Source organism: Tupaia chinensis, unplaced genomic scaffold (genome assembly GCF_000334495.1).
Source record: "Tupaia chinensis unplaced genomic scaffold, TupChi_1.0 Scaffold000226_1, whole genome shotgun sequence".
NCBI classification, from domain to species: Eukaryota; Metazoa; Chordata; class Mammalia; order Scandentia; family Tupaiidae; genus Tupaia; species Tupaia belangeri.
This window is the reverse complement of record NW_006159701.1, coordinates 6,228,767-6,242,359: the sequence shown is the minus strand read 5'-3', so window position 1 is coordinate 6,242,359 and position 13,593 is coordinate 6,228,767. Positions and strand designations below refer to the sequence as shown.

The 13,593-nt window shown below is 44.4% G+C and overlaps 1 protein-coding gene across 3 annotated transcripts in view; it reads right to left on the bottom strand.

The window, feature by feature from the left end:
- LIMK2 (LIM domain kinase 2) overlaps nucleotides 1–13,593 on the bottom strand; it is an 85,565-nt gene that overhangs the window by 37,323 nt on the left and 34,649 nt on the right. Inside the window, exon 1 of one of the 3 annotated variants that reach the window (XM_027771624.1) lies at nucleotides 10,199–10,380. The exons of 1 other annotated variant lie outside the window; for it this stretch is intronic. Coding sequence is in view for 1 of the 2 variants with exons in the window: in XM_014587639.2 (XP_014443125.1) it covers nucleotides 7,649–7,716 (68 nt within the window). In the remaining variant the exon portion in view is untranslated. Of the gene's footprint in view, nucleotides 1–7,648; nucleotides 7,767–10,198; nucleotides 10,381–13,593 lie in introns of those variants that run through there. One more of the 3 variants, XM_014587639.2, reaches the window with a different exon arrangement.

Below are 13,593 nucleotides of genomic sequence, written 5' to 3'. Positions count from 1 at the left end.
TGGCAGATGGTGTGGTGGTTAAGGCACTGAACTCCCACATGGCCAACTGAGGTTTGAGTCCTGGGCCTGGTGGTTTACCTTATCACTTTCCCTTTCTCTCTTTCTGTCTCTTTGATCAAATTTAAAAAATAATAATGACAAATAAAACTTAATTAACTAATTAATTAAAAAGTTAAGTCTATGCATATAATCTTCACAGGCCACTTAGAAGTCTCTGCCACACGGTTATCCAGTTCCCCTTTAGGATAGTGAGACAAGGGGGCCAGCAGGTGGTGTGATGGTTAAGGGTGCTGGACTACTACATGGCTGACTGTGGTTTGAGTCCTGGACCTGGCGGCTGGCTTTCTCCACTTCCCTCGTTTTTTTTACTCTGTCCCTGTCTGGTCAAACAAAATAAATAAGTAAGTAAATAAATAAATAAATAAAGTTAATAAATAATTCTTAAAGACAATAAAAGAATAGTGAAACGAGAGTCAGGAATAAAACAACCTTCATTCATTTTTCTATCATTTGGGTATTGTTTACATTTTCCTTACATTGAAGGAAAATGTTTCTTGAAATGATAAAGGCACAAGAACAAAGAGGAATCCCAGGATTTAGAGGAACACCTCCTCATACTTTCTTCCTGGAGCTCTTGTCCACCAGGTACACTGCAGTCAGGACCTGGGGGCTGTCCCTTCAGATTCATCAGGGTCACTGCTCTTGCCATCTCCTGCCCCATTCCATTTCCTGATCTGGCCCACATAAGGCTCCTTCCAGGAGTACCCCTGGACCTCTGCTCTCCTAGCTCCCTCTGCAACTTTCTTTCTTTTTTCTTGGAAAGGGTTTTTGCTACAAGGTGTGTGCGGTCACCAGAAAGAGAGAGAGAGACAGAGAGACAGAAAGCGAGAAATCACCCTCCAGCAGGGATGGCCACGCTGCAATCCCTTCTCCTCCATTGTCCTCTTGGGATCTTGTGCACGCACGCACACACGCTTGGCTTGAGTGTAAGCCACCGGGTCCAGGACTCGAACCGTAGTTGATTACATGGGAGTCCAACGATGTTCACATTATGCCATCTGCTGGTCCCTCCTTCTGCAATTTTCTAAATCTCCAGCTGGCAGCTGATTTCTCCTTTATCCAGGCCCAACTCCAACAGAGCACTCATTCTCCTCTGGGAAAGGTTCCCTTGATGTGTCCTCAAGTACATCACACACAGGAAGGGCTCTGTGCCCATATCTGTCTACTGTCGGATCCGACTATGTGAGGGCAGGTGCTGAGTACTCCCAGCGCCTAGCATACACCTGGCCTACACCAGGTGTCCAAAGATGCCTAGTAAATAAATATGATTCAGGACCTCCATTATAAGCAACTACAGTACCAGAATAGTGATGGTAACTAATATTAATACACATTTTTAGTTTGCAAAGGGCTTTTATACTCATGATCTAGTTTAGTCCCTGAAATAATCTTTCAAGGAGTACCTGTAGCACAGGTCGGGCAAGGGGAGCTCAGCAATATTAGGGAAGACGGTTTTGCTGGGGTTAGCAGGTGGCGTGGTTAAGGTGCTGGACTCCCACATGGCTGATGATAGCAGTTTGAGTCCTGGACCTGGCAGCTTGAAAAATCACACCAGGCATGTGTGTATGCCCAAAACCCTAAGAGGAGAAGGGATTGCGGTGTGTCCATCTCCTCTGGGGGTGGGGGTGATTTTTCTCTATCTCTCTCCAGCAAGTGCACACACCCTATGGCAAAAACCTTTAAAAAAAAGTATGGTTTTGCTGACCTCAATCCCATTTCCTTGCCTTGGCATGACCCCTAGCAAGGCATTTTGGAATCCTGTCTCTGGATACAACTTTATATTTCCTATCCACATTCTTGCTGCCAGGTTAGCATGAAATAGTTTATCAACTGTCTTATGGAAATCCAAAAGAGAGTCTCATGATTAGTAACTCAGTGAAAACATTAAATAAAATGTAATTAGTTATTATTACTAATTTACTGTTGCACAATCCTTGTGATCAGTTTCTTTTCTGAGTGTTTACTGCCCACCTACTCCATAACCTGCCCAGACTTTCTTAAAAAATGTAATTATTTGTTTTTATTTATTATCATTATTGTTTTTAAAATTTGACTGGAGAGAAAGAAAGGGAAGGTGAGAAAGCAAGCTGCCAAGTCTGGAATTTGAACCACAGTTGGACATGTGGGAGTCCAGTAACCACCACACCACCTGCTGGTCCTGCCCAGACTTTAATAAAGGAATCACATCAAAAGAATCTTAAGTTTACTTTTCTCCAGAGTCTCTTTTTCCTCCTTTTGGAAAACTGGGCCAGTTAGCTATTTCCATTTTTACTTTACAACTTTTTAACTCCAATGCCTGGTATAAAGTACGTGTGGGACAGATAATCATTGTGCTTTGGGGTATCATACCCTCGCCATTCTTCATAGTTTCTCCAGTTATTAATAGCAGTTCCTTCACTGTGCCAATAGGTTCTTCTTCTTCTTCTTCTTCTTTTTTTTTTTTTCCCATTTTCATTATACTGAGAAATAATTTCCCTGATCTGAAAGGTATCCTTACACATCTTGGGCTTCCTTGTCTCCATCCCAGTGTCAAGTTTATGAGCTATAAAACAAGGGCCTGGAGTCGGCAGGTGGTGCAGTGGTTAGCTGGACTCCAACACTGGCAATCATGGTTCGAGTCCGAGACCTGAAGGCTTGAAATTCACACTGGGTGTGTGTGCATGTGTGCCCAAATATCTCAGGAAGAAAATGAAGAAGAAATCACAGAGTGGCTCATGTGTGCCCAAATATCTCAGGAAGAAAATGGAGAAGAAATCACAGAGTGGCCATCCTCCCTGGGGGGATGATTTCTTGCTTTCTGTCTATCTCTGTGAGTGCATGCACCCTAAAGCAAAAATCTGTCTAAAAAACAAAACAAAATAAGGGACTGGATTAATCACTAAGGTTCTATCCAGATGCCAAATTAAATTCTTTTCTCTTTCTTTTTTTTTTTAAGAGATACATTTGCTATAGAGTACATGCACTTATCAGAGAGACAGAGACAAAAAGCATCCCCTTGGGGGGATGGCCATGCCCTTCTCTTCCATTCTACTCTTGGGATTTGGGGCATGCTCACACAGGTGCCTGGCATGAGTTTCAAGCCACTGGATCCAGGCCTCACACTGCAGTCGACCATGTGGGAGTCTACCACCTTAACCACTATGCTACCTGCTAGTCCTAGTCCTTAAAGCTGCCTGAGCTGGGATTTGAACTATCCATGGTTGGTCATGTCTGGGGCTGGGCCTATTGTTATTTTTGTGGGGGGAGAGGTTTTTGCTATAGGGTGCATGTACTCGCCAGAAAGACAGAGAGAGACAGAGAGACAGAAAGCAAGAAATCATCCCCCAGGGGGTATGGCCATGCCACAATCCCTTCTCCTCCATTCTCTTGGGATCTTGGGCACACACGTACACATGCCCAGCGTGAGTTTAAGCCACCGGGTCTCGGACTCAAACCGCGGTGGACTACACGTGAGTCCAGCAATGTAGCCATTACGCCATCTGCTGGTCCTGCTGGTCCTATTATTTTCTCTTTCCAGGATACCTGGTTAAAATGGATGCCAACTACTGTCTTTAACCTAGTGATTGTTAACAAAACACTACGTTCCAGAAATAGTGGATACTTAGCTCTCACTCTAGAAAACACTGACAGTTCCAAAGTCTAGGCACTGAATTGTGCTTGCTCACATACGCTCTCACTTAATTTTCAAAATCCTACGACACTGGAGGTTGTCATTTCCTTTTTTTAATGTATGAGGAAACTAACATTCACAGAGAAGGCTGTTGTTCAAAATCACAGGTGAAGGAATTGGCAGAGCTGAAATTTTATTAAGTCTTTGGGCTCTAGGTCCAACCACATTAGAGCTGCCTTAGACAGCTATTTTATACTTGTTATTTGGCTTCCAGTGGTATTTCTGAAAGTGTGGCCAAAGTAAAAGTAAGATTCCCCTGAGTGGCTTGTTGAAAATGGAGATTCCTGGGACCCACTCCAGGCATTCAGAATCAGAACCATGGAGACAGGGGAGGCTAAGAACCTGCAATTTAAATAACCCCCAGTGCTTCTGATGCACTTCTGAAGATTGAAAACCACTGCTTTGCTCTTTACTAAGTGCTCTTCTACTTGATTTCATTTTACTCTCACACTAACTTAAGAGGTAGGCAGGACAGAGCACTGTTATTCCCTTGTTACGAGGGAATGAATACACAGCGAGGTTTGTTCCTCTCCTATTGTCAATGCAGCTTAATACATCGATGCTTGGCACTGACATGTTGCTAAGCCTTAGCTCACTGGGGACTTTTACCTTCCTGGTCCCATTCTTACAACAGTAGCCTCTCTTTTTCTCAGTAAAGTCATAGTGATGCTCACATACAGTAAGAAAAGGTGATTCTAGAAGACAGGGCCATTCGCTGAAAAGCCTACCTCTAGAACTAATGCAGATTTAAAACAAACATGTACACATCAGGGGTGACATCTGCCAATGTTAGAAACAACCTGTGCTTCTGCAAAAGTCAGTGCAATGATGGGAGTGGAATGAAGCATCCTCTGACCTAATCAAAACTGCTACAGGGCATTGTCAGGAAGTCATGAGCCAATCATGACTGAGATATAGAAAAAAAAAAAAAACTTAATTCAAGTCCAGCATGAGGTACTCAGGGTTGTGTCCCCCCCACCCCCCAGCAATGGTGAGGAGCATGAAGAAAATGAATTCATTAGCTGCCCTCCACCACTTCCTAGGTAAGAAGGGATTCTAGTCTCCTGGGGAAAAAAAAGAAGACAAAATACACTGGGCTGTCCCAGTTGCAAAACGCATGCCATGGTTGTGTCCCCCCCACCCCCCAGCAATGGTGAGGAGCATGAAGAAAATGAATTCATTAGCTGCCCTCCACCACTTCCTAGGTAAGAAGGGATTCTAGTCTCCTGGGGAAAAAAAAGAAGACAAAATAATACACTGGGCTGTCCCAGTTGCAAAAGGCATGCCATCCCTTGAGGCCCTGGCTTTGATGGTCTAAGACTTAGGGATGATGTAAGACTTAGGGTGTATGTATTACAGACTGAGGTCTTATTCCATCCCCGACTCCTGCCTGAGAAGAAAAGCTCTTGCCCAGGAGAACACTGCAGAGCAGAGAGATGGTCACGGTGTGCACTAGAAGGGCTTTATTCAAGTGTCTAAAGAGTCATTCAACAAATACATCACTCACCCCGCAAACAGGGTGGAGTGTCCACTGCATTCTAGGCACTCTGCTAAGCGCTAGGATACAGAGATGAACTAGGTACAGCTCCATACTTGAAGAATGATACTAGATGTGTAAATACATCATGACAGGGCTATAACTGGTGCATGAGAACAGCAAAGAAGGAGGAAATCTCCTCTGATTGGTGGTAAGAGGTAAGTGTGGGTGGGTGGGGTGGGGGGCTCCTCTACAGAGGACAAGATGTATCAGCTGACTCTAACAGGCTGGTAGCCAGACAGACAAAAGGCATTCCAGCCTGCAGGAACAATGTGTGCAAACGCACTGGGGCATAACAGGGTTTCGCAAGCTCACAGAATACTGAGCAGGTCCTGCGCTGCAGCACAGGACACGTGATCAGAGAGGAGGCTGGGATGGGAGAGGCAGATTACTGAAATATGAAGAGTCACACATAGGCAGTGGAGAGTTAGAGATCCAGCAGAGGCTTCCAGTGAATAGAACGTAAAGTCTGAGATACCGAAGAGACTGCTGGTTTTTAGTTACCAGTTTGGCTCCCTGAATGGGCATTTATGCCTCGAGTTTATTTTTTATCTTTTTTTTTTTTTTTGAGAGTTTTTTTGCTATAGGGTGCATGCGCTGGCCAGAAAGACAGAGACAGAGAGACAGAAAGGGAGAAATCACACACCCCCCCCCCAGGGGGGATGGCCACACCTCAATCCCTTCTCCTCCATTCTCCTCTCAGGATCTTGGGCATGCATGCACATGCACTCATTGTGAGTTTAAGTCACCAGGTCTGGGACTCGAACCGCAGTCGACTACATGGGAGTTCAGTGACATAGCCATTATGCTAACTGCTGGTCCCAGTGACCTTATCTTAATTGAAGCAAAGGGCTTCAATATCTTTTCAAAGTTTTATTTGTGAACGTCCATGTGAGTTTGGTGGCCAACTAGTGTTTGCTAACAGCAGACTATGCCTTTGTCCTAGGGTCACATCTCTACTGCCTTGGTCATTTGATTTAATTATTTTACTTTTTTAGTTTGCTCTAGAGTGTGTGCACTCATGGGAGAGAGACACAGAGAGAGAGACAGAAAGAGGACAAGTGAGAAATCATCCCTTGAGGCGATGGCCATGATACAATCTCTTCTCCATTTTCCTCTCAGATTTTAGGCATGCATGTACATGCATCTAACATTTATTTATTTATTTTTCTTTCTTTTTTTTTTTTTAAGTGTCTGTCTCTGGTGAGACAAAGAGAGAGAGAGAGAGAAGGAAAGTGAGAAATTACCCTTTTCCCCAGAGAACATGACCACTCTGCAATCCCTTCTCCTCTCAGGATTTTGGGCACACATGCACCATTGGGCCTGGGACTTGAATTGCACAGTAGGCCATGTGGCGTCTAGTCACCTTAATTTCTATGCTACCTGCTGGTCCATATTTTTCAAGCCACTGGGTCCACTAGAGCTGCTCAGATGGCCATGTGGGATCCAGTAGTCTTAACCTCTGTGTCACCTCCTGGCCCTAATTAATTAATTAATTAAAAAAGAAAATGATTTTTTATTTAACTTTTTTTTTTTTGTATATTTATTTATTTGAATTTGACCAGAGAGGGACAGAGTGAGAGAGAGAAAGGGAAAGTGAGAAAGCAAGCCACCAGGTCCAGGACTCGAACCGTGGTCAGCCATGTGTGAATCCAACACCCCATGCCCCCTGCCAGCCCCTTAGTTTATTTTTTAAGGTTTTTTTTTTTTTTTAATTATGATAGAGTGGGTAGGTACACAAGAAAGAGGGTTAGGGAAGAGAAGTATCCTTCACAAGACTTGGTAATGCTGTGGTTCCCTTCTTCCAGTTGTACAGGCCACTGAGATCCTGGGCACACAAACACATGCCTGTTGATGATCAGGGGAACTGCAGTGGGCATGTGGTATCCAGCTCTGCAGCCCAGAATGCTACTGACTGTACCACATAGGCTGGGCCTAATTAATTAGTTCATTTATTTCTCCATGAGAGAGAAAAGCGAAGAGAGACAGACAGCTCCAACAGAGTCTTCATGCTGTGATCTATCCTTGGTCTCAGCCAGCCTGAATCCCAGCACTCAGGCAATGCACTCGTATACTTAGGGAGATGTTGTCATGTGAACCCAGGACCTTTCCTGTGTGGGTCCCACTGTGTTACCACTGCCCCACCAGCAGGACCCATCTTGGTCATTTTAACAGCGAGATTATCTGTATGGGCTGTAAGCACATATGAATAGATTACAACCCCTTAGAGATGAGCATCCACTGTTGCTCTGTGATACTAATGTCTAACATTCAGTGTCAAATGCTAAGTTCACATGGGCATTCTTCTCCTGGCTACACCTGGAAAAATGCTTTGGACATCTCAACACACCTCTAGGCAGTACCAGGAGAATAGCCCTTACCTGGCAGAGAAGACCTGAACATTTGCCCTGGTTAACAACAAACTTGTTTGTAATCTTAGGCAAGTCATTAAACCTCTGGGCTTCAATTTTTTCCTTTGAGTCAAGTGAGCAAAACATTCCGCATCCAGTAGGTCAATGCTGAAAGACGCAATGAGGAAGGGGGTGTGATCAGAGGAAGGATGGCTGGCTGACCACCCAGAAACCCACCCAAGGCTGGGGTCACCTTGCTAAATGATCCTTAGCTGAGCTGGTTTTTGGCCTTCAAAGGCCAGAAATAGGACTTCCTAATACCCAAGGAGGTGTAGACATTCTGTGATAGTTCTGTTCTGTTTTTTATTTTCCCTTTTAGTTTTTGCTGCTGTATGATGTGTGTATTCACCAGAGAGAGAGAGACAGAGAGAAAGGGAAAGTAAGAAATTATCCCCACGGGGATGGCCACACCACAATCCCTTCTCCATTCTCCTCGAGATTTGGGGTGTCACGCAAACACGCTGGCGTGACTTTCAAGCCACCAAGTCCAGGACTTGAACCATGAAATTAGTCATGTGGGATCCAGTGCCTTAATCGCCACACAACGTGCTGGCCCCATCCTAACCATTTATTAACCCCATAGAACATTGATCCAAGTGTAAGCCCATTGTACAGGACATACACACATACTCTTTCCAGACCATTCCTGTTATCAAGAATCCCAGAAAGCTCAATCAAACCAGGCACCAGAAGGATGCTCTCCCCCTTAAAATATTAACTTAAAATAAAAGGTAATGAGCAGTCATGAAGAGAAAGTTCACCCTGGCAGTGGTGAATCAGCCAAACCAGCCCTGCCCACAACAACAAAAAAAAACCCTTTCTGGTGTCCAAATCCAGATTCAGCGTCTTTATGTGGACATACCATTAGTTTTGCCTCACTGAGTTTTTACTTTTTGTTTCACTGCTGGCCACTTATTTAGTACTTTTTTCAAATTAAAATGTTAATTATTTGTTTGCTTACTTATTTTAATTGCCAGAGGGTACGTGTGCCCACCAAAGACAGAGAGAAAGAGAGAGAATATCCCTTAATAGGGCGTGGTCATACGACGATACCTTCTCTTCCATTTCTCCATCCTGTTAGGATTTTAGGTGTACATGCACACACACCCTAAACACGTTTTTGAAGCCACTGGGTTGGGATTCAAACCACAGCTGGCCACGTGGGATCCAAAGCTCTCTTAACTACTAGGTGATAGGATCAGCCTTAAACTTAATTTTAATTGGAAAAAAAAAATTACTTCTTTAGATATATGGAAGTGATCACCAATTCAGATGTAATTTAGCCCCGGGAGACATTGCCTCTAGGAGTTAATAACAAACAACTAACAGTCGTGAGTGCTCACTTCTGCAAGGCCCTGCTCCAGTGCTACTTGTGACTTCATTCATTTATCCCTCACCAGGGGGTAACACTAGGAGGTAGGTAGTATGTAGCTCCATTTAATAGATAAAAAAATGAAGCACAGAGGGGTAAGTAATATTCCTGAAGTATGCAGCAAATAAATGGTAGAACCCGGATCTAAACCCATGGAATATAGGTCTAGGGTCTATGCTTTTTATGCCTTTATTTTTTTATTTGCCAGAGGGCATGCATGCGTGTCATTACACCATAATTCCTTTTCCTCTAATTCTCCGTCCTGTTTGGATTTGGGGGATGGCTGTACACACACCCGGTGTGTTTTCAAGGCACCAGGGCCAGGATTTGAACTGTGGTTGGCCACAGCTGTGTGATCCAGCTCCCTATATGTAAAGCTTCACTGATGAGGGCAGGAGGACTAGCCTTAGCCTGTGCTTTTAATTACCACATGATACTGCTCTCAGTAGTTTAACCACAAACTTCATTTCCAAAGTCCTAAGAAACTGCCAACTACCCATCCTGCCTCCTTACCAGTCACCTAAAAGTAAAAGATACTATGAATATATCCCATTTTTCCCATTCTATACTTAACAGACAATTTTTTTTAGAGGTTTTTGCCTTAGAGCACGCGTGCTCTCCAAGAAAGACAGACACAGTTAGCGGGAAAGTGAGAAATCTCTCTGGGGGGCCGGGGTAGGGGGATGGCCATACCACAATCTTTTCTTTCTCCTCCTGGCATCTTAGGCACACAGGCACATGCACCTGGCGTGCTTTTCAAGCCACTGGGTCCAGGACTCGAACCACAGTCAGCCATGTGGGAGTCCAACGACATAACCTCTATGTCATGTACTGGTCCCTTTAAGAGAGATTTTAGCTATAGGTCACATGTACTCACCAGAGACACAGAGAGACAGAAAGTGAGAAATCACCCCCCAGGGGGGATGGCCACACCTCAATCCCTTCTCCTCTGAGGATGTTGGGCACACATGCACATGCGCCTGGAGTGAGTTCCAAGCCACTGGTCCAGGGCTCAAACTGGGGTCGGCCATGCGGCAGCCCAGCACCACAACCACTACCCCACTGCTGACCCTCTTAATGGGCATCTTTAGCTAATGCCATCCTTCAAAGATAAACACTTAAAAACAACAACAAACACAAAAACTTACGGTTGAAATTGAGATTTTTTTTAGTCTGGACCCATTCTTCTTCTATTGTCTCTTTCTCTGGAGGTGCCCAACTTGTTCCTATCTGAATCGTATCTACGAAGAAATGTAACTCAAGACCTGCTGCTGGGGAGGGGGACTCTTGGGTCAGCCTCTCTGGTTTCTCCTCACTGTGGGGTGTACCTCTGAGGGCAGAAGATAAAGCATTAACTTCTCAACTTGACACGTGCACGTAATTTTCCAAAATAACTCAATGCCCCAAACCAATTCCTCCTTGCCATTTACAGTAACTGCAGCCACAGTGGCTGCTAAGGGAAGGATGTGGGGAAAGGGAAGGAAAGGGAAAGGCCTCGCTTACATCATATCACTTGGCCTGCTCCGGCAATTCATTCAACAAATATCTCTCCTATGCCAATGATGTGCTCATTCGTGACACGAGGGGCAAAAAGTCCCATGGTCCCTGACCAAATTATGTTTACTGACAATCTGAGGTCTTGAAATATTGCTAAGGAGATGATCACATGAATAAATGTGAAATTAAAACTACAAAAAAAGGCTTCAGCCCAGCACGGTAGCATGTGCTGAATGCTACCGGTTGAGAGACTGAGGCCAACCGTGAGGGATGGGTTTGATTCCCGATCTACCCTGAAAAGCCATAAACAGTGCATACTTGTAGTCCCAGGCTGAGAGGCTGCAGTAGGAGAATAACAATACAGGAAGGACCCTGTCTAAACCACACCCACAAACACACACACACGATTTGAAGGCAAGATCTATGAAATCATGAAGCAGGGGACTTGATCTGTACTGGGGGGCGGGGGGGGTGGAGTAACTATTTCCCTGAGCCATTCAGGTAAAGATCTGAATGATAGGTAGGAGTTAATTAGATAAAAGGAGGATGAAGGGTTTTTCAAGCATAGGGAGCAGCAAGAACAAGACCGTGGGCAGAAAAAAGAGGGCCCATTTTAGGCTCTGTGAAGACCAGCAGTGAGGCTGAAGTACACAAAGCAGGAGGTTGTGGAAATGTGAGGAGAGGCCGGACTATGGGGGCTCCACTGAAGGCCATGTTAAAGATTTCGTCCCCCCCCACCTACTTTATTATGCCAGAGGGTGGGAAGTGGAGGAGAAAGAGGGAGAGAGACAAAGTACCTCCCAACAGGGCCTGATAAAGCTGCAATCCTTTTTTTCCCCTCAGATTCTCTGTCCCACTGAGATCCTAGGCATTTGTGCATAGTCTGGGGTTTTTGATGCCACTGGGGCCAGGATTTGAACCACAGTTTGCTATGTGGGATCTGGCTCCCACTAAACAGAATTTAAATGCTCCACTATGGGACCAGCCCTTTGAAACATTTTATTTATTTCTTCTGTGAGTGAGAGAGACAGAGAGCAGAGAGATCGCATCTCTAGCAGAATACTAATGGTGTGATTCATGCCCAGGCCTGGATCATGGCTACACATGGGTCTTTCACTCTGGGAATGTGGTCATGAACCCAGAACTTTCCCATGTGGGTTAGCTTCACAGAGCATTGCATTTTTACTGCTGCATCACTGTCCAGCCCTTGGGTTTGGGTTTTTATTCAAGAACACTAGGAAGACATGGAAGTGTATAAAGAAAGACAATAGAGTGTAATGGGGTCAGACTTTTTTTTTTTTAATCACTCATTTAAGCTGCTCTGTAGAGAATGGAGTAGGAAGGCAAAGAGTGACTAAGGGAGACAATGGGGGGACAGAGTCTACTACTGCAGCCACCCACGTGAGAGATGATAGTATCTTGAAACAGAGTGGCGATAAGAGAAATGTAAAGAAATGAACACATTCAAAATATAATTGAGAGATAAAAAAACTGGTAGGCTTAGAGGAGAGCGAAGAGGTACCAAATACTCCTGGATTTTTGGCTTAGACAGTGGATGGATGGTGGTGTCACTCAAGGAGATAGTTACACTGGAAGAGGAGCCAGTTTATTTATTTATTTATTTATTTAGGGAGAGATTTTTGCTATAGGGTGCATGCGCTCACCAAAGATACAGAGAGAGACAGAGAGACAGAAAGTGAAAAATCACCTCCTGGCGGGGGCCATGCTTGCAGTCCCTTCTCCATTCTCCTCTTGGAATTTCGGGCATGTGCACACACATGCCTGGCGTGAGTTTAAGCCACTGGGTCCAGGACTCGAACCACAGCCGACTACATAGGAGTCCAGCAACGTAACCATTATGCCAGCCGCTGATCCTAAGAAGCTAGTTTAAAGGGAAAGATTGAAAGTCTAGCTGAGTCTGAATGTGGTGCCTGGAAGGTACCCGGAAGACACTCAGATGGCTATCTCAGGTTGACAGCAGGATACATAGGTCTAAGGTACAGTGGAAAGGGCTAGGCTGGAGACGTAGCAGGCTCTAGAGAATGGAAACCATGGGGGGAGTGTGGAAGACTGCCTGGAGAGAAGAAGAGAGAGGAAACCTGGAGGAACAGCAATATCTCAGAGCTGGACAGAGGAGGATAAGGAAACAAGAATGAACAGAAGTCAAGGGAAGAGAACATTTCAACAGTGACAGATACTAATAAATGCTAACATCTACTAAATCCTAACCACGGCCAGCCACTGTGCTAAGGGACTTTGAATATATGATGGAATTTAATCTGCATAACAGTCTTTTAAGGTGGGAAACATTTTCCCTTTTACAGATGAGGACATTGTGGCAAAGAGAGGTTTAGCAGCTGACTCAAGCTCAGTGGTTGATGAGGGTAAGCGTATGCTCATCTCTAAGTTCCAAATTCTGATTCACTTTTCTCTACTACTAACTCTAGAGCAGTTGAGAAGTCATGTAAGATGAAGATTAAAGAGTGGTCCATGAACAGGCTGAAAAGGTTGACCCCTAGAACAATTACTAAGAGAACACTGTTTCAGGGGAGAGACACACTGTGAATCAGACTGGATCTCACTATTAGAAACACTCCATGTTATATTTCCAGCTGTCTGAGGGAGGCAGTTAGGAAAACAGAACAGTATGTTAACTCTGTACCTCAACAGTACCGAATTTAGGGCCTTTAATATAGCTGATGATGCTTAAAATTACATGTGGAGAGTTAATATATCAGGGATAATGCTGTATGTTGTATTGCTAAACCTAAATACTACATCATTCTAATGTTTTCAGAGTACTTTGTTTCTTTCCTTTTTTTTGGTCAGAGGGCATGTGTATAAATGGAGCATGGTCATGCTGCAATTTCTTCATCCTGTTGGAATTTTGGACATGCATACACACGCACCCGGCATAGTTTTCAAGCCTCATTACCAAGATTTGAACTGTGTAGTTGGCCACGTGACATCAGCTCCCTTTAAACCTCTAGGCTACAGGGCCAGCCCTCAAAGTGCTTGCTTTCTTTTTTTTTTTTCCTTTCTTAAT